We start from the raw sequence: 24,054 nt of genomic DNA on the forward strand, positions 1-24,054 counted from the left end.
ATTTTGGGCAACCGGTAATGCTTAGGTTATCCATAATGCAAGGTTCCATCCGCAAAAGTGGCCATATCGCACGCTGATTGCCATGAGATAATTTTATACTTTTCAGAAGGCTATAATGAGCTTGCAGAAACCGTCACGTCGCGGTACCGGGTACCGAAATGATTTTTTAATGTCAAATATGAATGAATTCGAAGGATACGCAATAGTCATATGAGTTGAAGAATAACCCACAACGCGCGATGTAATGGAAATTTTGAGATACCCTTGTCCAGACCGTTTGATTTGTCGATTAGGAAGTTCTGGAATGACTACTTTCTGTGCAATTATCTAAAAGGCAATATAAGAAATTTAGGGGGAAACATCATAAAAAACTATATTTTTTTTCTTCTATTCTTTGGTTGAGTTTTTACTATGAATACAGAGGTTTTATGCCTTAATGTCGACCATAAGAGGCGGATTGTTTTTAAGGAAATATTTTTCATGGTAGAAATGCACGCAGAACTTTGCTATTACCACTATTAAAAAAACTGTTTATATCAAAATAGCAGAATCGTCCGACAGTACTAAACACATTTTGGCCTCTTTTCTAGGCCAAATTAAGTTGATTTCCCTTCTAACGGGTCATTGCACATAGGCACATGCCCAGCGAATGGACGTGCAAGCATATGACTTCTGCAGAAACTGTCTAAATGAGGAAGGGTAAGAGACGATTTGGTATTAACTTAGGTAGACAATTTTTCAATGAGTTAGAAGAGCTCAGCTCAGGGGAAATCAGGGATTTCCTAAAGTTTCTGAATGGTTTACATTGGTTTTAAGATAAATAAGGGCAAATTCCCCACACGGAATGTGAATGTGTTCCATAGTGGACAACCGCTGCAATCAAGCAGAACCTAGTAAAAAATAGCATTTGCTAGAAAAAGATAAGATTTCAAAATGTGTGCTTTTATACGCCTACTTACGCGAGTTAGTATTTGATATTAACTGTTAATGCCTTGATGCAGGTTTGCATTGTCACTTTTTGTTAAACAGACACTTCAGTTCAATTCAATTGCCTCTTTATGAAACTATTTTTTTTCTGATAAGAATTCTTAGCAATTAGTATTCAACACGTGTGGGAAATACACAATTACATAAACTATTGTTTGCACTATACTGCATTTGAAGTAGGCGTTTCGCTCATTTTTTTTACACTGTTTCTCGATATGTTCTTGTAACGTTTGACCGAGACTTTGAATTCAGTTTGTATTCATTCGTCAATCGGCGCATACGGCACAATCGGAATATAGTAGAGCGATAGAAATAACGCTTTAAAACTGATTATAGTTATTTATTTTCTATATTTTCACTTCACTTTTGACCCATAAGTGAGCGACTAGAATCTGGGAATGTAAGCTTTGTAATTTAAGTTGGTGAGGGGAAGAAGAATGCAGCACTGCTCGCATGAGTTGCATGCGTATTTGCCAGTGGTTAGTGTTAGATTGTGAAGTGAAAAGAAATTAATCAGAGTTATTTTTTAATTTTTCCACACATCTTAATCGAATGAGATTGTGTGTTCTTGCCATACGATGGCCATTGTGGGCATAAAAAAAGAAATTGCAGAAAAGTATTTTTTTAATGTCGGTAGTTCAGCGGCAGGCAATGACAAACCTTCAAGTGCATTTCTGCCAAGAAAAAAGTTCGCATAAGGAAACATTTGTCATTTGGAGGTGGCATAGAATTAGCAGTAGGTTCCTCTATTTATAGGATAACATAAAAATTTTAAACGCAAATTGGCGGAGAAGATCCGCTTAAATACTTATATGAGGTTGTACGTATGCAAGGTCGCCGGAAAAGTCGTCATAGATGCTTAAGGCCCTTAATTAGTTATCCGATTTAACTTCCAGAACTTAACCCTTTTTGAAATAAGCGATTTTAAATATTTATTTATTTACTATATATACCTTTTTTTTCAATTTCAAACGTTTTTTAACAAAAAATGGTTACAAATTAAATCTTCAAAATAGTAGCCATCGCTAGCGACACATTTTTCCCATCTCTCAGGTAATTTGTGGATGCCGCGCCAAAAAAATTGGGCGTCTTTGGCCGCAAACCAAGCATCGAGCATTTTTTGGCTTCTTCGTGGGAATTGAAGCGCAGCTCGGAAAGTGCGTGGCCCATCGATGCAAACAAATGATAATCGGAAGGCTCCAAGTCTGGTGAGTAAGCCGCATGCACCAGCGGTTCGTACGTCTCCACCAATTCCCGGGTCTCTCTTTTTCGATGTGGCGGTGCATTGCCATCTAGAAAAATTTCTTTGTGACGTTTCGGTGTATAGCACTGTTCAAATCGGCTAATTGTTGGTAGCGTGCACCGTCAACTGTTTCACCTAGTTTTAATAGCTCGTACCAAATCATACCACGCTGATCCCAGAAAACACATAGCATTGCCTTGTGGCCGAAGCGATTTCGTTTGGCCGTTGTTTTTGGCTTGTGGCCGGGCGGACAATACGATCGTTTACGCTTGGGATTGGAGAAATACAGCCTGTTTTCAAAACCCGTAACGATTCGATGCAAAAAAGACTTCCTTTTGAACCGGGAGAGCAGCATTTCACAAGTGGTTTTTCGGTTCTCTTGCTGCCAGTTCATGCGGCACCTATCTTCCGACCTTTAAAATCATGCCCATGTCTTTCAAACGTTTGGAAATGGTTTTTTGGGACACTCCCAACCGCTCAGCCATCATTTCTGGCGTTTGACCATCATCTTCATCCAACAAGGCTTGCAATTCGGCGTCCTCCTTTTCGGTGGCCGGCCACGGTCCTCGTTCACCACTTCGGAATTTTTCAAACCACCTGAAGCACTGTGCTCTACTTAGAGCATGTCCATCATAAGCTTCTATAAGCATTTGATGAGCTTGAGAAGCGTTTTTCTTCAATTGATAACAGAAAATTAACAATGTCCGCAAATCGTAGTTTGAAGGCACGAAATTCGACATTTTTAATAGCGGCAAAAATGCATTGTTGTATGAAACGTAATAGATAAATATATAGAGTATTGAGTTTGAAAAAACAAAATTCCGTGAAGCCAGTCTGCTAATTATTTTATAACATAGTTTGTTTGCTAAGCTATCCAAAAAGATATAATATTCTAGGAATATGTTAATGTAACCGAATATACTCATCAGGTAGTCTAACATAACGAAACGTCGATTCAAAACACTAAATGTCTAGCCGCGGGCATAATTTAACTAATCCACAAAGGTCGAGAGATCTTCTATGGGTGCGTGCCTTACTGTTACGACTTTCCCGGTAGCCCTGTATAAATGGGTTTTCCAATACAGTTATAAATCTATAACTTTAGCACATCCCATTCGAATAAATCTTGACGCTTCATATTATCAAAAGAGTTCACCTCCTTCTTGTTGAGAAGTAGGCGAACACGACACATCGGAAAAAATTAAAAAAATGTTCAAAGTCTAGTTATTTCGAAAACATTTTTGGCAAAAGAAAGTGGAGGCCCATAGAAAAATCGAAGGCCGAAAAATCGAAAAACAGAGCAAAGTTGAAATTTTTATTTATTTATTTCGATTTTTTTTATATAGAAGAAAAAGCCTAACACCGTCAACAAAAAAGTGCCAAAAATAAGGGGTACATTATAGTTCCTTCAAACGTACATTTTGTCATACTAATATTAAATGAGCCATAGGAGTGCATACCCAGAAAAATTTGTGTAGACTCCCAAAGCGGGGAAAAAGCTCTAGAAGAAATGTGGCAGCGAAATTGTTTTTTTCGTTTTTTTTTGGAGGACAGAAACTTTATATTTTATAAGTAAAATGAGATTTTACCTAAACTACAACTTGCAAACTCGTTTTTTGATATTATTATTTTTTTTTTTTGTGTGGAGTATCTGACTACAGGCTGGTCTCTTAGAAGTGTTGGAAATATCCTTTCTGGAAGAACCTTTCTCCTTTTGCTGCGTCATTTGTCTGATTTAACAAGACAGGCATAAGTAAATTAGCACTATGAGGAAGTGGTCGGATTGCAGAGCGCACAGTCGCATATTTCACGGCATATTTATTCACCCTATCAGCACATTTATAATTTTTGCAAATGGTATCGTACATCAATAATTTTTAATACTTTTAATCTCTACAAAGAGAAGAATTTCCATCACTAAAAATATTTTTTTTAATTCGTAAAAAGTTATTAAAAAAAACAAAAATTATATTTATTTTTGCGTATCGCCGTATGACAGTGGAAATTAACGAAAAATTTTGTATGAATATGAAACTATGATTTTGATATTATTCTAAGTTTTTTTATTTTCTCATCAATTTAATTTTTTATAGGGTTTTAAAGTTGCCTAGGATTCAGTTTTCAATAAATAGTTTTACATACTTATGCTCAGACATATGATATTAATAAGGACACCAAACGAAAGTGGAATTGAAAAGTGATTAAAAAAAATGTGTTTAGCTTCCAAATTCGTTTTCTTTATTATTATGTAAAAAAAATCGAACTTTCCTCGTATGAAATAAAGTAGATGCCAAAGACATTATAAAAATCTTTTTGCGCGAATTTTTTTTTTGTTTTTTTATTGAAATGTTATAAATAAATACATACATTTCATGTTATTGCACCTAGTTATATAACTAACAAGCAATTTTAGTTTGTGAATTTATGAATCTACTTATTAATAACCACTAGGTCCAGTGGTTTCGTCCTCTTCAGCCTCCTAGTATATATTGCTTCATCGCAAAGAGATGAGGCTTGAGCATTGATGTGTTGCTCAATCCTATTGGCATGCTTGACAACGTAGAGATTTATCATTTCATTGACTGTATGCAATTGTAGGTCTCTATGTAGGTCGTCATTCCGTACCGGATTACCTTGTTCTGAAAACGTTGAATGATTTCTACATTACTTTTTGCGGTGCATCCCCACAGTTGAGCTCCATAAGTCCACACTGGCCTTAGGATTTGTTTGTAAATTTACAATTTATATTTTCAATGCGTAATTTCGACGTTCTGCTGATAAGCCAGTACAAGTTTTTATATTTTAAATTGAGTTCAGCGACTTTGGTTTTGACATGTTCCTTCCACCTGAGCTTAGTGTCTAATGTCATGCCCAAGTACTTTGCTGTACAAGCATAAGCACCGTTTGCGGAAAATATTTGAAAGGGTTTGTAAAGGGTGTTTTTTTTAGAGGTTAGGTTTTCAAGATGAAATAAAACGTATATAATTTAATGTTATGGCCAAGAATTTAGCTTTATTATAAAGATAAGGGTTTGCCATTATGTTTTAAAAATGATTTCGGGCAAGTGGCCGCCGCGGCTGGCTCGAATAAATTCCAGCCGAGAGGCCCAATTTTCGACCACTTTTTGCAGCAATTGGGGCCGTATGTCAGCAATAACGCGCTGAATATTCTCTTCCAAGACGTCAATCGTCTCGGGCTTATCTGCGTAGACAAGCGACTTCACATAGCCCCACAAGAAATAGTCCAGCGGTGTTATATCGCACGATCTTGGAGGCCACGCCACAGGTCCACGGCGCGAGATAATGCGCTCACCAAAAGTTTCCTTCAATAAATCGATTGTTGCGTTGGCTGTATGGCATGTAGCGCCGTCTTGTTGGAACCAAAGGTCGTCCACATCAACATCGTCCAATTCAGACACGAAAACGTCATTAATCATGGCTCTATAGCGCTCTCCATTGACTGTAACATTATGGCCGGCTTCATTTTTAAAGAAATATGGACCAATGATTCCCTCTGCCCATAGAGCACACCAAACAGTGACTTTTTGAGGATGTAACGGCGTCTCAGCAATGGCTTGTGGATTATGTTCACTCCAAATGCGACAATTTTGCTTATTGGCATACCCATTCAACCAAAAGTGAGCTTCATCGCTGAACAAAATTTTCTTGTGAAAATCGAGATCGGTGGCCATCTCGTTTTGGGCCCATTCACCGAACGTGCGACGCGCTTGATGGTCGTTCGGCTTCAATTCTTGCACGAGTTGGTTTTTGTAAGCCCGCAAACCAAGATCCTTCCGCAAAATCTTCCATAAAGTGGATGGGCACATCTCCAATTGCTGCGCGCGATGGCGGATGGACTCATTCGGGTCTTCTTCGATACTCTGCTCCACAGCAGCAATAGCGTCTTCGGTGCGCACTGTACGACGTCTCTGAGGATGCGTATTATCCACTAGAGCAAACGTGGTGCGAAACCGATCCATGGTTAATCGAATTAGTGACTCTGATGGACGATTATGTCGACCGAATATTGGACGCAGCGCGCGATGCGTCGCGCGAACCGAACCATTATTTTCGTAATAAATTTGCACGATTTGCAAACGTTGTTCAGGTGTAAGTCTATTCATTATGAAATGGCAAACCAAACTGAGCATAAATCAAGTGACAGCTGTCAAAAAGACCATCTACGAAAAAAGTAGTGCCAACTTGAAAACCTAACCTCTAAAAAAAACACCCTCTAGATAACTTTTTTGTTTGTAAAGTTTACGAGTAGTGTCGTTAAGTTTAATATTCCACAAACTAGTCCAGCTATCCAAGGAAATCAAATATCTTGGAGTAATCCTCGATAGCAAGCTCCTATGGAAATCACACGTTGAAACAAAGGCATCAAAAGCGCTGACAGCTTTCTGGCAGTGCAAAGGTGTCTTTGGGAAAACGTGGGGTCTCTCTCCTAGCAAGGTCCTATGGATCTACACGGCTATGATAAGACCCATTATCACCTATGCATCAGTGGTCTGGATGAGCAGACTCTCCCTAGTGGGAGTCAGGAGGACCTTATCGAGACTACAACGCACTGTGGCCATCTGTTGCACCGGAGCTTTTCCGACTACTTCAGGCCCGGCACTAGATGCTCTGATTTGTTTACCACCACTTGATGCTTTCATCCGAGGAGAGGCCTTGAAGGCCATCTGCAGACTGAAACACAGTGGGAACTGGTACGGCCCTTGTCCGGCATTGGAACACAGAGAAGGCATGGACATCGATCCAACGATTCTCTCCATGCCCCTTGACTCCATGCCATCAAGGGTCGTACTTGAAAAGAGATACAGTGTATTGCTACTAGAGGCTCAGTTGTGGGAGACTCAGAAAATGAGCCCGGCAAACACTGTTTTCGCATTTTTACGGATGGCTCCAGGACCGAGCATGGCTCCGGCTCTGGGGTCTACGTGGAATCCAGCGGGACAAAACTGCACTTTGCTCTTGGAATGCATGCATCTGTGTTTCAAGCGGAGGTGTATGCAGTTCAAGAAGCGATGAACTTTGTTGTGGAAAAACGATGGAGAGGCAGATCTATATGTGTCTGCAGCGACAGCCAAGCAGCGCTTATGGCCTTAGACAGCCCTCAAACCACATCAGGGGTAGTGAAGTCCTGTAAATCCAGGCTGAACTATGTCGGCAGGCATAATAGCCTGATGCTAACATGGGTCCCGGGACACGTGGGTATCGCGGGTAACGAGACCTCTGACTCCTTAGCTAAGATGGGCTCTGAGGCCAACTTCTTTGGCCCAGAGCCCGCTTTGCCACTCCCCTCTGCGGCCATCACGGCCACGGTTAGCAAATGGGTAACTACTACCCACAAGCGAGCTTGGCAGGCTGAGAGAGGCTGCAGATGGACAAAACTGATGTTACCTGTCATGTCCGATCGACTGTCGCAAACCCTTCTGTCATTAAGCAGAGTGCAGACGGCTGGTAGGACTGATGACGGGCCACTTTCTGTGGGCAAAGCACATGGAAAGGTTGTGCATCTCAGACAGTGTACTCTGCCCAGCCTGTGAAGAGGAGTATGAGACGGCGGACCACTTCCTGTGTGTCTGCCCCGCCTTCGCTCGAATCAGGTTTGAGGTCTTTGGCACTGATGTGTTAAGAAGCGACCATCTTGGCTCCTTGGCACCACAAGATCTACTCAGATTTCTTCGGAGATCGGGTAGATTTAAAGAAAATTAAAAGGGAATCCAAGTGTAGTACAATAGACTCAATTAACGTCTGAGTGCTGCACTTGCTAGTTGTCCCGACAAAAAAAAAACAAAAAAGTCCAGTTTGTTATTACAGTAATCGATTCCTGAAGCTTCGCAGTAGATTCGTCCACGTTTTCGCCAACAGCGAGGACGCACGTATCGTCCGCAAACGTCGCTATTTTGCAGGATTTAGGAACAGGCAAATCGGAAGTATACAACAAGTACAATACAGGTCCAAGTATGCTGCCTTGCGGAACGCCTGCATTGACTTTTCTAAGCCTGGTATATATGCCTGTCCATGTTTTACGCGAAAATATCGATCTTCAATATAAGAAGTCAATAATTCGGTAAATTGCATCGGAAGTAACGTCTTAAGTTTATAGATCAGCCCCTCATGCCAGACTTTATCAAAAGCCTGAGCTACATCTAGGAAAATCGCAGAACAGATGTTATTTTTTTCCAGAGACTCTTCTATTGTGTGAACTATTCGATGAACTTGGTCTATCGTCGAGGGTTTTTCTCTGAAGCCAAATTGATGTGTTGGAATTCGTTACTTGAGTGAAATTATTTTTTTTAGGCGCAAGACAAATAGTTTCTCAAAAAGTTTTCCCATGAGTGATAGTAATGAAATTGAGCGATATGAGGCTGCCTCGTTTACATTTTTTCCTGCTTTAGGGATCATTATGATCTCTGAAATTTTCCAATGTAATGGGATATATTTCAGGCTGATGCACGCATTTATAATCGTTGTTAGTTTAATTAATGCCTTGTTTGTTAGGTTTTTAAGAACAGCCGAAGTTATAAGGTCAAAACCGGGACTCTTCTTGGGTTTCAATTTAGATATTTGTGATGATACTTCCTCTGGTGTAAATAGTTCAATTTCGCAAAATTCTTGAACCGCTGGAGGTGGGGTGAAGCTATCATATCTTCCGTGGGGTTGAAATATCTTTTCAAGATGTTCCGCAAAGACCTCGGTTTTCTCAATGTCGCTTTTTGCCCAAGCTTGGGAATTATTTGTTTTCTTGATAGGAGGATTGTGGATAATTGCTGTAGTTTTCCAAAGCGAATAATCAGCTTTTTTATCTGCTGATAGGTTTTGTATTTTTGTATTGCACGCTCGATTTTTATGTTCTCGTATTTTGTCTTTGAGCAATTTGGTCAGTTTGTTTAGCTCAGTTTTTAAAGGAGCAAATCTTGTTGTTTGCCATTTTTTTCTTACTTTTCTCTTTTTGCTAAGAAGACATAGTATTTTGCGAGTATATTTATAGGGAATGTATTTTGGGGTAAATTCTGGAGTGCTTAACCAAGCAGATTTCTATATTTGCATTGTAAAATCTGTTGTTTCCTTTTCGATGCCATACGCGTTGGTAATTAATGTATCTATATTTACATAGTTAGTTTGTGTTTGAAGAACTCCCAGTCCGTACACTTCTTTGAAAGCGCACAGTTTCTTACGTTCTGTTTTATTACGCCACTAATAGTGATCTGAATTTAGATCCAAGCCATCTTCCACTGATATCATATTGCTCGGAATTTGTCTGACGATAAAAAAGTCGATCAAGTCGGGGAATGTATCCGGATCAGTTGGCCAGTATGTTGGTTTACTTGTATATACTATTCAACAACCTAGATCTTCAGCGGCTTTCTAGAATTCACGACCCTTGGTAGTTGTTAAGCGCGAGCCGCAATTAACGTGCTTGGCGTTGAAATCGCCACCAATGACGAACCTTCCTTTATGTCTATTAAGAGGTTGTTTGTATTCTTCTACTTTAATGTTATGCCTTGGCGGGCTATATAACGCTGTCACAAAGAGATCTGTTCCAAGTAAATTGAAGCAAATTTATGAGGCCTGAAATTCTGATGAGCAGATTTCGTCTTCTTCATGGTGTTCTATAGTTACAGTTTTCTTAATTATGACTGCGCTACCTCCTCTGGCATTATTAAGAAGATGATTAGAGCAGTATATATTGTAGTTTTGAAAAAGCGTAAACGATTGGGAAGTTAAGTCAGATATTAAACATATATCAATATTATCTTTGTTCAATAAAAGTTCAAGCTCGTATTTGTGCTGCAAGAGACCGTTTACGTTCCAAGCCATAGTGCAAAAGTAAATACATTTTTTTTTTTAGAAACCGCACATAGGCCAGATTTTGCTAAGCTTTCTTGATAGCCTATAACTCTTTTCATTGACGTTTTTTGTTATAAAATTATTATAACATTGCTTGTATATTCCACAAATAAGTAAACACTTTTCTAAACGCTTAGTTATTTTGCACAAGCCACAAAATTTGTTCATCACAACACCACAATAACACTAAAAATATTTAAAAATTCAAAAGTTAATGTAACTGGTCATCTTGTAACAATTTAGCGAAGTTTATCGCTAATATAATCCACTACCTTCCACTACTTTCGATTCATGCCAATAGGCTCAGCCTTCGTCATATCTTTCATTGCCTTATAAAGTCGTATGAGCGATACAAATATAAATATGTAGATGTAAACCGCGACTGAACCCTGAAGTATAATTCCCCATCCAGGACAAATAAAGTGTCAAATTGATTATCGGGACGAAAGACTGCTCTATTGACTTTCATGCATTCATTCAGCCTTCATCAATTTCTAACATACGGCATTTACTTATACATACTTACTTATGATTTCTCTGCAATAAGAGAAAATCATCAAATTTCATCTTGCCCACCCGAGCTATAAATCTTGAAAGTACATTTTGGTGCCTCTCAAGTACTAACAAAAAGGTAATAATCATTCATTCCAGGCCTCCTCTCTGGTATTCTTTATAACCGGCTCCCGCTCGCCGTAGCTTAACAAGTCCGTTAAAATTTGAACAGTGCTGAAAAAAATCACACTCAATTTTTAGAAATGCTCTAAAGCAATACGAGTAACAACTACAAACAGTCATTCGCATGATAATCGATTCCACGTTGCCGTTTTTATCCGGCCATAGACTGTTACAGTTAGCAGAATTCCAGAAAAATGTATAGAAATTGTTGATGTTTTCAACACAACAACAAATAAAAATAATATCCTTCCCCATATATATTAAAGTAAAATAATTCAATTTTTTTATCTATTCAGATGCAAAATGCTACGTTCTACGCTGAAAGCTTACCTTTCGAACAAATCGAAAAACTAACTGTCGGCTGTGGTTACTCATCGATCTATGCCATTTCAAAGCCCAGCGTTGATGTCGTAGGGAATTGGCAGACTCGCTGTTGCTCATTGGCCGACACCTTTCAACCCATTTTGGATCGTATATACAACTTCGAAGTGCGTGAAGATGATATTTGGATTGTAACGAGCCCCAAATGTGGCACCACCTGGGCACAGGAGATGACATGGTTAATATTGAACGATTTCGATTTTGAAAAGGCAAAATCAAAGGATATTTCCTTACGTTCACCATTTTTGGAGTGAGGAAATAACAAAAATTGATTTGAGTAACAAATTATAGTTTGTATTACTTCATTACTTTGCTTCAGATTCAATGGATTTATACCGAATATGTCATATGATTCAATTGAAGTTGCTAATAATCTACCGTCACCGCGTTTGATAAAATCTCACTTACCCGCCTGGCTGCTGCCGAAACAAGTATGGACCAAGAAGAGAAAGGTATTATAAAATAATTAAATTAAACAAAACTCGTAAGCTTGTACACCATTCACTGCATACATTCCAGATCATTTACATCTTCCGTAATCCGAAAGATGCAGCTATTTCATATTTCCATCATTGGCGCGGTATGGTCGGGTATAAGGGCACAAAGCAGGACTTTATGCGTTCCTACATCGATGGCTATGCGGTTTTTAATCCCTTCTGGCCACATGTGCTCGACTTCTGGCAAATGCGAAACCAACCAGAAATCTTTTTCACCAGCTATGAGCGCATGAAGCGTGATTTGGCTGGCGTTATTAAGGATGTGTGCAAGTTCTTGGGGCGTGATGTTAAAGATGAGCAACTGTCGCAGCTGGAGGCGCATCTTTCTTTTGACAACATGAAGGATAACCCCGCTTGCAATCATAGCAAGGAGTTTGAAGATTTCAAGGCGGCAGCTGGTAGAGAAGTGGATGAATTTAAGTAAGAAATTTGAGAATTTGAAAATTTTGAAAAGAAAGCTTAAAAAGCTATCTGAAATTAATGATTGTGTAATATTTTAATTGTAATATTTCTTTTTATGTTTTTGTGTTTTAAATATTTCTTTGCCGCAGATTTGTACGCCGTGGCATAGTTGGCAGTCATAAGGACGAAATGCCTCAACCAGTTATACAGGAATTTGATGACTGGACGGAGGATAATTTGAAAGACTACCAACTGACTATTGATGATTTTACAAATTATTCAAAATATTAAACGGACTTTTTTATAATTAAGCTTATATATAATAAATATTTTGTATATATTTTGAGAGTATTTTGGGAACATTTTATGGGAAATTGTAAATTACGACTACGCTAATTTGTTTTTTTAATTTAACTTATTGCAAATATACTAAACTTTACCATGCTAGCCGATCTTCCAATAAATTTTTAATTTCTAATGAAAATCCATGTAGATGAATTTATTATTTTTATTATCTAGCTACTATTTTTACTACAGTAGAAGCCCGATAAGTGCAATACCGATAACTCCAATTTCGCGGAAAGTACAATTCGATTTTGAGCCCATAGAAAACTCGAAAAGAGCAATAAAAAATTGCAGTTTTCGGGCGCAAAAGAATTCTTGTTCGAAGAAATTTTTTACTTAATACGGCAATGTATTTGCGCTCATCACGCGCGAAGACACAGCTTTATAGCTATGCACAGTTATGGTTCTCGGAATTATTGCGACCAAAAACACAGTTCTCACGCTTTGTGATTTTTGATTTTTACAAATAACTGTAAAATTGTAGCGCTGATATCATAAAATATGGCATCGAATCGTTTGTGACATTCAACACGCGTTAGTTTTAAGCTGGTTCTTGAGAGTAAAACAATCGTTCGGAGTTTGAATCATTTATTTTTGCTTTCATCAAATAAAATCATGGGAAAAGTGAAAAAGAATCTACATTTTCTTACATTGAAAGAAAGAGATGAGATTCTCCAAAAAATTTAAAAAGGCGTTAAACAACGAGATCTTGCATTGGAATACAAAGTTGATTGCGCACCGATTTGCCGAATAAAAAAACAATCCCGTTCATTAAAAGAAAATGCATACAATTCATTTTCACTTGGAAATAAACGGAAAACTTTGCGGTTTGGCAATCATCCAGAGCTCGAGAAGCGTTTGTACCAGTTTTTCATGAATCAGCGGCGACGAAATGCTCCTGTTTCTAGCTTGATATTGAAAAGCAAAGCATTAAAAATATTTGATGAAATAAAAAAGGATGGAGAACAATTCAATGCAAGTGATGGATGGTTTTCGCGATTCAAGAAACGCTTCGGACTTCGCTATTTGACTGTGACTGGTGAATCATTATCTTGTGATCCGGAAGCCATTGAGCCATTGAAGGAAAAATTGACGGCGAAAATCGCTGAAAAAGGATATGTAACATCACAAATATATAATGCTGATGAAACGGGGCTCTTTTGGAAACTTTTGCCAAATAAAACCTACGTTTCGAAAGATGAAAAGAGTGCTCCAGGCAACAAAGTTTCAAAAGATCGAATCAGTGTTCTTTTGTGTGCAAATGGTGATGGCAGCCACAAAATAAAACCATTAACGATCGGCAAATCTATGAATCCGCGTTGTTTTAAAGATTTTCGTCTACCGGTGAATTATGCTAGCAACAAGACTGCTTGGATGACGCGGGATATTTTCAAAAAGTGGTTCTTTGATAATTTTATCGAGGAAGTGAAAAAATTCGCCAAAGAAAATGATGTTCCACCCAAAGCATTACTCTTGCTGGATCAAGCCCCATCTCATCCGCACGAAGAAGAATTAGTTTGTGGTGAGATCGAAGTGATGTATTTTCCGGCCAATTGCACAGCGATTTTACAGCCAATGTATCAAGGTGTTATTAACTTGACAAAAATACAATACAAAACATTGCTAATGGAAACCATAATTAGTGAAAAAGATTCTTCATTACATGAACTATTGAAGAAAATTGATTTGAAAACCGCCGTGATCATGTTGAGCCAAGCATGGGGGAAATTGCTCCCTGAAACGATCGCTAAATGCTGGAAAAGCGTATTGGGTACAAGCCCAACAGTTGACGCGATTATTGAATCTAATCCAGACGATATGCCATTGGATATCGAAATTGACGGCTAAATGAGATGGTCGAAAACTATGTGGGTGAAGCAGACACAGATGAAATCCGCAATTGGGTTTTGGAATTAGGAATAGATGAAGGTGATAGTGAAACCAATGAACCCGAAGATACTACATGAATCAATTTTTGGCTGTGTCAATACAATTTTGAAATGGGGTGAACAGAACGATGTACTGTCATTCAATCAGATCGCTTGTTTGCATGATATCCGATCAAAAGCACTTGAAAAGTGTTACGAGAAAACGCAATCGAAAATAACAAAGTTTTTCCAAAAAAGCTCATTAATTGCATTGAATAGAGTTAAAATAGTTTTCCCTAGGTATTCCTCGATCCACAGGAGAAATTCGCAAAAGTGCAATTTTTCGCTCAGTGCAATCATTGCTGAAATCTTCAAATCGTACTTATCGGGCTTCTACTGTATAGAGTTACTATTACATTATTATGGCTACCGAAGTCAGAATGTTTCGCGCCTGACTTCGACACGGAAGTGTCTGGGTTCGAATATTCGTCCCCCTCGGCAAGCAATGGCAAACCGCCAAGTGCGGTTGTGCGATGAAAGCTCCTTATAAAAAAGCATTTGTCGTTCGGAGGCTGCATAAAACTGTGGCCTCGATTTGTGGAACAATAAGTTGGAGGAAGTTGGAGGAAGAGCTCCGCCAAACAACCAACAGAGCATAAAAGTAACAATTACATCGGGTTTTTTATTGAGAATTTGAGAACTTAAATGATAATATACATAAATACAAATAAATCGATTGTTAAGCGCGTAGTATGGCATGTTGCGCCGTCTTGTTGGAGCCAAATGTCGTCGCTATTTACAGCCTGTTACATCAGAGCGTGGTCACTGTTAAATTATAACAACAACTGATTTTTCAAAAATTCGCAAATTTATTGATAATTTGGTCGTCAATACTCAATGCAAATACCTCAGTAGCAAGTCCTGCGTTGTCAATTATGGCCTGGCACCGTCGGGGCATACTTTCCACTAGTTTTTCTCCATATTTTACAGGAAAAGAATAGAAAGAATATTTCGAATTTTCCAAATTTGTCGACAAAGTTGATCTAAATTACATGGCTTGCGTCTGCAAAACGCGGAAATGCCCAGAAGGAGGATTCATCAGAAAAAATTACGTTGCTCCAATCGCGGTCCAAGTTTTCCTTCGCCCATTCCACTCGTTTTTCAACGTGTTTTGCACTCAACATTGGTTTTTCCAAAGTACTGCAATATTTCAGTTTATTGGCAAGCAAGTGCCTGCAAATCGTTCCGTAAGATATGTCAACACCTTTTGCTTTGAATTTCACAGTAGCTCCACGTAAAGTCAAAGTTGGATCTTTCGAGAATAATGCGAGAATCTTTTCTTCGCCTTTTTTCGAGACGTTGCTTGCACTTCCGCGATCAGGAAAATCATCAATCAATTTTTATAGCGATTTATCCACTTGCTAACGAACTGCTTCGACTTTCCCATATATTTCGCAGCAGTAGGTTGCATTAATTTGGGTCCTTTTTAATGCAAACATAGAAAAATTGCCTCAAAGCAAGAGGCGTAAACAGCACTCATTTCGAAAAACCACTCAATTTAAGACTAAATTTAACAGACAACTGACTTTTTACAAAAAGTATGAAGGACTTATAGGCGTAGCCATTTCGCCAGAAATGAGCTTCATCACTACGCACACTTCTTCGCCAGAACTGCTCATCATTCAAATAAGCGCAAATCGGCAAAAATGCAACGCAAACGATGGTAATTTGGCTTAAATTCTTGCACGAGCTATATTTTATAGGCAACTAAGCCAAGATCATTACGTAAAATTTTCCACGTAGTCGAAGATCAAATGCCAACAAGATGAGAACGTCGACGAATCGACATTTCGGCGTCTTCTTCAACACTTCGGGCTACAGCAGCAACATTCCCTTCGGTACGCACGGGTAAAATTAATGCGAAAAAGATCAATAACTACATGAATTGCCCGCTCACTAGGCCGATTAAGTATGACTGTAAAATCACTTGAACGAAGTGGTCTATGGATTTTCCGAACAAATTTATTTATTTTTTTAAAGTAAATTTCCACAATTCTGGCGTTAAACGGATCATGATGATATGTATATGTATATATATAAAGTCTGACCATTTCAGAGGTATCGGATTTTAATTTTTGGGAAAGCTTTATTATTTTTGTGTAGAACCATTCATGAAATTTTTAAAGATAGTCCCTTTCAAATGTTGACCGCAACTGCGCCGTAATTCGCCTAATCGTAAACACTAATTTTGAATGGCTCGCTGGAGAACTTCGCTCGGTATATCGTGAATAACTTTAGCAATGTTGGCTCCCAATGTCTCAATCGCAGCTGGTTTATCCATAAAGCATTTAGATTTTACATACCTCCACAAACAAAGGTACAAAGGTGTGATATCACACGATCTTGGTGGCCAATCCACTGGTTCGAGGGATAAATTGCTCATCGAAACGACGGCGCAGTAAGTCCATTGTTTCATGAGCTGTATAGCAAGTAGCGCCGTCCTGTTGGAACCAAATGTTATGTAGATCGCGGACTCTAATTTCCGGCATCAAAAAGTCATTTATCATGGTGTGATATCATTCGCTATTCACTGTTACATTGGCGCCAGCCTCGTTTTCAATGCATGTAATGATTGTTCTTGAATGGCTTCAGGTTACTCTTCAGTAAAAATATGACAATATTGTTTATTGACGTAGCCATTAAGCTAAATATGGGCCTCATCGCTAAAGATAATAAGTTGGCCAGAGCGCGCAACGAACACTTTTCACAGAGCGTCGATTTTCGCAATATATTTGTAAACGTCGTTGAGGCGTAAGTCTTTCCATGATGAAATGTCAATGAATACTAAACAAAGCAATATTTAGTTTGACCGTAGTCACGGTCAGAGTGTCAGTATGTTTGTGTCATCGGTACAGAAATGAGTTTCGAACAAAGAGCTAATATCAAATTTTATTTTGAAATCGGCAAAACGTTTGCCGAAACAACATCAACCTGAAACTAAGCGTCAAAATGCCGAATGGAAGGCCCCAGACGAGCAACCAACCAAAAAATCGCGGGTATTGTCCACAAGGAGTTCGTGCAACGGACCAAACCGTAAATGCAATTTTGCATCTTGGCGTTTTGAAGCGTTTATTGCATCGCATGCGCCCTGAATACCGCGAAGAAGGAAGCTGGCGCTTATTGCATGATAATGCACCATCTCATCGATTCATTCTTATGACTGATTGTTTGACTAGAAATCGCATTTTAACCATCAATCACTCACCGTATTCACCTGATAAGGCTCCCTGGGACTTTCACTTATTCGGATAGTTGCATTTGGCCATGAAAGGAAAACGTTTTGCGTCCGTAGAGGCCAAACAAAAGGCTTGTAGCGGCAACCTGAAGGACATTTCGGTCAATGACCTGAAACACTCTTTCGAAAAGCTTTTAGATCACGCAAAACAGTGTATCGAAGCCAGGGGACTATATAGCTTTAGGGGACTTTATAGCTACTTGAAATTTTTTTACTACGTTTTTCAATGTAATTGTCACGACAAGATGGTACCGACAAATTTATGTTGACTTTTAGCGGTGAAGCCATATCCTCTGCCATTGTGAAATGCTGGTCTGACGAATTTCATCTCCGACATCCTTCGGTCATTTACGTCTAAATTGTCAAAAACCATTTGCACTGACAAATCACATTATTGCTTTGCCCAAAACTGATAAAGCTAAATTTTCATGTGGCATACTGTGAGAATGAGACAACCAACAAACCTTAAATATTGGTTCCATTAGCATATATAAATATTTTATAAACAACTAATAGTAAAGGGTAGGTAGCTAGAGGTAGTTTGAAAAAAAAATAAAAATTCGAAGAGATTTAAAAAAGCGCCTTAAATGAAGTTTATAAGATAAGGGGTCCCGGTAGTCTAGAATTTTCAAAAAATCGATTTTTTCTTTCTTTTTTCGGTCTGGTGTTCTCAAAAAAAAAAAAACTCTATTCAACTGAATCGTTTGAAATTTGAATCTGTTGTTCACCACATCAATGGCTATCGCACGTACTAGAATCATATTATTATTTGAATTATTTCGTATTTTTTTGATTGAAGAAGTGAAAGAAACCCGATTTGTCAAATTCAAAACCGAGCCATTTTGTCATTCATTAGGGTGGGCCATGTAAAATTTGCTTTTTGAATCGGCTATAAAAAAAACTAATCAATATTTTTTCAAACTCTTTTTTTATTAATTTTGAAGATTGAACATTGTCATTTATGAATGAAAGATCATATCGTTCAAATGACTGCCACGACTGGCTTTACAGTAGGCCATTCGATCAACCCAATTTTTAAGCACATTTTCGTTTGTTTGGGCTCCAATTTCATGAATGGCAACTTCGATTTCGTGTTTTAGAGCATCAATCGTCTCTGGATGGTTCGCATAGCATTTGTCCTTAACGGCTCCCCACAAAAAATAGTCCAACGGGCTTAAATCACAGCTCCGAGGCGGCCAATTGATATCGGAATTCAAAAACGGTAGCCAAAAGTTCGAGTGTAACTTTGGCAGTGGGACAAGTTGCACCATCCTGTTGAAACCAAATGTCGTCCATGTCATCGTCTTCAATTTTTGGAAACAACTCGTTGGGCATTTCACGGTAACGCTCGCCATTTACTGTAACCGCGGCTCCTCGCTCATTTTCGAAAAAAAATGGCCCGATGATGCCGCCAGACCAAAAACCACACCAAACAGTGACTGGTTGTGTATGCATTTGCTTCTCTACAGTAACGTGTGGATTTTCTGAGCCCCAAATCCGACAATTTTGCTTATTGACGTAACTACCGATGTAAAAATCTGAAAAGAAGAAGAAGACTCACCACTTTGGAAATAGGTTTCAAATATTTCCCAATTTTGTTCAAGCGTATAGTGTCCCATTTCGTAAATGTCAAACCCTTAAGTAAATTATGAACACATTTGACATGTCATTTGTGTTACCATTCTCAAAAAATAGGTGGTTCAAACAGCAAACGCTATATGGCCCACCTTGTAGAATCATATTATTACTTCAATTGTTTCGATAGTTTTTGATTAAAAAACTGAAAAAACCCGATTTTTAGAGTGTCTAATTCAAAACCACGCCATTTTGCTAAATTTTTGTTTATTCTACACTCATACTGATTAATAATTTTTTTGGTTTTTGTGTTTCAGATAAATAGAAGAGCCAATATTTGCAACAACGTCCGGGGCCAATTTTTCGGGAGGGTCAACTTCAGCGCCATTTTTAAAATTATTAAAATTAATTCATCATTTTTGTATGTAAAAGAAGTTAAATAAAAAGCCTAAAAATTTTAATATTATTTTTTTAATTTTAGTTTTCGAGCTCTATACCATCCCCTTAATAATATTTTAATAGACTCACGCATTTTTTAACATTAAATTTCATGAATTTCCTTCCTACAGGATTGATATGTAAGTATACGCAATTTTATTACAAAATTTCTGTTACAAGAAAGCTCCAACTTGCTGTTAAAAAGCTCTTTAGTTAACAGAGCGTAAGAGAGAAAAAAAGTTAATATAGCAAAATCTGTAAGCATATGAAATTCAAATACATGCATACATACAATATTTTGCTTTGGTTTCTAAATATCAAAATTATAGGTAAATATTTCTAAAAATAACTCGAACTTTGCGAAAACTAAAACCGGAAACTGAATTACTAGTACACTGGTCTAGAATTTATAATTGAACGGCGAGCAGAATTTATTTACATGGTCAAGGAGGTGTTTAAGAAAATAGAAAGCAACAAATTTTTGTAAAAAAAAACAAATTTAAACAAAAATTAGATGTCAAGTTAGATAAAAGAAAAAAAAAGTATGAAAATAATAAATAAATAAATGAGTTATTAGGGAAAGTTAGAAAGAATAACAGTTACCTTTTGTTAACTAAAACATTTAAATAAAAATCTAAAATGACGTTCGGTCAACAGCCGGTTCTGTAAAACTCACGGAGAGCAGAATAACAGTCCCGCCATTGTAACTGTAATCCAGGTAATTTTGTTGTTGTTGTTGTTGTTTCGCCTTGTAGGATGATAGCACAAAATGAAATAGCCGTTCTATTTTACGCCACTCTACTTTCTTTTGTCGTGACATTCTAATGTACAAAACGTTGTTATTCCACAGCGCCATTTGTAACCGGTGTTGCCGTTTTGGTTATATTTAGCCAAAGTTGGTAATTTATTTTTCCTGCCATGCGTTTTAAGTATTCTGGTTATTATGTATATTTCCCAGTTGGATACTTTTTGGTGAAACCTCATAAAAGTGCATAGTTAAAATTTTTTTACTTCATTATGAAATTGAACCTTTTCACTTCACACTTTGGAAACATTTTTGTACACTAAATTCTATCGAAGGTGTTGGCAACATTGCAATTTTTTGTATCCAGAAGTGAATGCCTATTACGTTTAATGGTCTGACTTGTTGCTGCTTTGGTGTGAGATCATACACCTGTTGGATCTTGTAAGGCTTGACTTTGAAATCATTTTTCAGTATGCGGCGGATGGCACGGTCAGATATTTTCAGTTCATTCGCCATTTGAGTGGCACTTCGTCGGGGTTTCGCTCAAGTCGCTTCTTCACTTTTTGAAGCATTTCACGTGATGTTGTAGTCTTTTGATGACCACCTCCATGACGTACCATGACGTGCTACCAGTATCATTGTAACGAGTAATGGTGCGATAAACAAAAACTTTATTTACTTTAAGGTATTCGAGCTCACGAACAAACGCTGATTGTGATTTTCCAGCCAAATATGTATAATGCAATCACACTATTACCTTTGAAATCTATGTAGTGCTCATTTCCTTTTTTCGCGTTTATTCTTGGCAAAATGCTTCCGTGCGCTTGTAAACAATACTTTGGACGGTCATTCAGCCAACTAACAGACAGCTGATACACGGGCGAGCGGTCTGAAGTTTGTTACACTTAGAGTTCGAAAATTTGGTTACTTTTTTTCGAAAGTTTGGTAACATTTCTTTTTCGCTCGCGGCAACACTGTTCGTAACTCGATCGTAATTTGCTCTCCAGTTACTAACTGAATATTGTCTAATTTATCATGCAACATTTTGAGAAAAAATTCCCTCATTTTACTTTCTTTTAGTTTCAATTAATATGCGAATTACGAACAAATCGGGAAATTCATCAAAACGAGCACTTAAATGAACAAAATGAAAAAATATGCTTCAAATTTGTGTTTCGTTCAAAATTCTTCAGAAGAACTATGACATTTCCAAAAGAAGCAGTTACAGCTCTTGGAGCTACAGTACCTTCCTAATAGGATGAAATTATCAATTATTACTTGTAAATATTTTTATAAAAGATTTTTTATTTTTTTTAATTTGTAAGAATGAACGAGCAGATAAGGTTGCTACTTAAGGTACTTAGCGATTACTGATAACAAAAATTGCATGACTCTTTATTAGTATAAATAACACCCACATTTTAATTAGGTTCACTAATAGTTAACCTTGGAACAAGAAACAACACATTACGAGTATCAACGGAATCTTGCACTTCTTGCAATTTGGATCACCGCGTTGTGATTAAATCCCTTGTTGAAAAGGAAACACAACAAAACAAATTTTGAAGAGTTGTCATTGGTTCTTGACGTTCATATGAAATTCATAGTATAGTAAATGGGCTCGGCTATTTCAACAAAGAATAAAGATACCTATGAAAACGACTCCGGCCGGGGTCGCCCAATAAGGGTAGTAGGGGAAAAAATTGTGAAAAAGTCAAAAAATTAGTACTGACCGATCGAAGAATTTAATTTTGGCACTAAGCACAAGAACTACTGGCCCAGCAAAAAATGATAGATATGAGATTTTACATAAGCAGTAGCACATGAATAAATTAGTGCGCATAGCGTGCCGCTATTTCTCATACCGCTGGACAAGCATCGATGCCACTTAGAGATTCACATTACTTAACCAACCACCTTACAATCTGGACTGGTTTTCAGTGGTTGATGAATAGATGAATAGAAATCTAAAGACTATTTATTCAGTGTCATAAAGTGTGAAAATTATATATGTGGGCATTTATGGGCATTACATTAGGTAGTTAGGTAGGTGAAATGGTTGAAGCACCACTCTGGCACTCCCCAAGCAGAACTAAAGCGTCGTTTTGATAACATTATGAGATCTCCAAAAGGAAGATATCTACAGCCAGCTAGAATTACTGATGTAATGTAGAAGATTGATGGCATTTAGATTGCCGCACTGCCCCAGGCTGTCGAAGAAAGGAGCACCCAGTGGCCTTAATCGTCTAGCTGCCAAGCTCGGTCATTTACAGAGAAAGTGCTCTTCAGTCTCCTTCTCTGAAAGTTCCCCACAGTTTCTGCGATGGGGGTTAAATGATAAACCCAGCTTTTCTGCGTGTGTGCCGATCGTCCAATGGCCGGTAAAAACTCCTACGAGTTTGGAAATTGAATGGCGTGGAGTCCCTAAGACTTTCTGAGTGCTCCGTATATTGTACTGGGGTCAAAGGGTTTTCGAAATAGCACAGGAAGAAATGAAGCTCCATCTTTTCTGCGCTTTCCTGGGAAATAACTTCTGCAGTTCTCCTTAAAAAACTGTCAGGGGGGATGCCGATGACCGGGTAGGAGAGCCCTCAGGCCAATTCAGTCCCCTTCCTGGCAAGCTCATCAGTTCATCAACTTCATTTCCCTTTATGTGACTATGTCCTGAAAGCCAGATCAGATAAATGTTACCTGCACACCCAAGAGATTTGATCTCCTCCTAACAGGGACTTACTAGTTTAGTTCCACAGCATGGCGTCGTGGGAGCCTAAATCGCGACTTGACTGTCAGAGAAAACGTTAATATCTCCCTCGTTCCCACGTTCCCGAAGCATTTTGCATGCCTGCAGGATCGCAAAGATAGATGAATTGGCAGTGTAAAGCAGATATATAAATTTGCTGATTTAGAGAAAGCCCCTGCTTCGACTCCCGATATCATCTTAGAGCCGTCAGTGAATACAGAGGTGCAAGCTTCGGTGTAGATTCTCCCCACGATCTAATATTGCCTATTTAGAAAGGTTGCCCGAGCCCGACCCTCAAACTCCAGTTTACGGATGGAGAGATCTGTCCGAATTTCGGAGAAATACAGTGTTGACTGCCCAAAAATGCTACCATGCTACCTTGAGAGATTACCTCCAGAGGCCAACCTCCTTTAACCTGATTGCACTTTGAGCAGCGATAGAAATAATGTAAAAGTCGATGGGAAGTAAGTGCAAAACGACACCACCAAACCAGGTATCAAAATGTTGAAATTGGTATAACCACTACGTTGTACATTCAAGGCACGACCTGTGGCTTGAGTTCCCATTTTTTTGCCGAACATAGATTTGCAGGAACAGAAGGCTATACTGGCCTTCTTTACCCGATTTTCAATGTGTAGCTTCCAATGGAGTTTGGAGTTAAGTATCACTCCAAGATACCTAACTTCCGATGGATGCGGGAGAAGTGTTTGTTTAATTTAGGAAGTCTAAAATGTGGAGGTTTATACAATATTTACATTGAAAAATAAAAAAAATAAAAATTCTAAAAAAAGCCTTCTAAACCATTGGTCCTGGCGCAGTAGTGATTTTAGTGTTTTTGCTCGTTAGAGTCTTGTGAAAGAAAAGATAGATAGGTCGAAAAAAATGTATTTGGAAGAATGGGACTCGACGCGCCATTGAACCGGTCCTATGTCAAGGCAGCCATATTTACACCCTTACCCATGCACAACAGATTTTTTGAATTAAATAATGGATTTTTTTATATT

At 38.2% G+C, this 24,054-nt stretch overlaps 1 protein-coding gene across 3 annotated transcripts; it reads left to right on the top strand.

Moving 5' to 3' along the window:
• The first annotated feature begins 1,253 nt into the window (after positions 1-1,253).
• On the top strand, positions 1,254-12,459 carry LOC128868247 (sulfotransferase 1 family member D1-like). 3 transcript variants are annotated; one of them, XM_054110114.1, is made up of 5 exons: positions 1,254-1,387; positions 11,061-11,395; positions 11,465-11,597; positions 11,665-12,062; positions 12,194-12,458. In XM_054110114.1, the coding sequence occupies exons 2-5, from the start codon at positions 11,061-11,063 to the stop codon at positions 12,333-12,335; spliced, it is 1,008 nt and encodes a 335-aa protein (XP_053966089.1). In that variant the 5' UTR covers positions 1,254-1,387; the 3' UTR covers positions 12,336-12,458. The 3 variants fall into 3 exon arrangements, with proteins under 3 accessions (XP_053966089.1, XP_053966088.1, XP_053966087.1); XM_054110113.1 differs by having other exon boundaries at positions 1,378-1,466; positions 12,194-12,459; XM_054110112.1 differs by lacking the exon at positions 1,254-1,387 and adding an exon at positions 10,363-10,960 and having other exon boundaries at positions 12,194-12,459.
• The last annotated feature ends 11,595 nt before the right edge of the window (positions 12,460-24,054 follow it).

This window comes from Anastrepha ludens, chromosome 6, assembly GCF_028408465.1.
Source record: "Anastrepha ludens isolate Willacy chromosome 6, idAnaLude1.1, whole genome shotgun sequence".
NCBI lineage: Eukaryota > Metazoa > Arthropoda > Insecta > Diptera > Tephritidae > Anastrepha > Anastrepha ludens.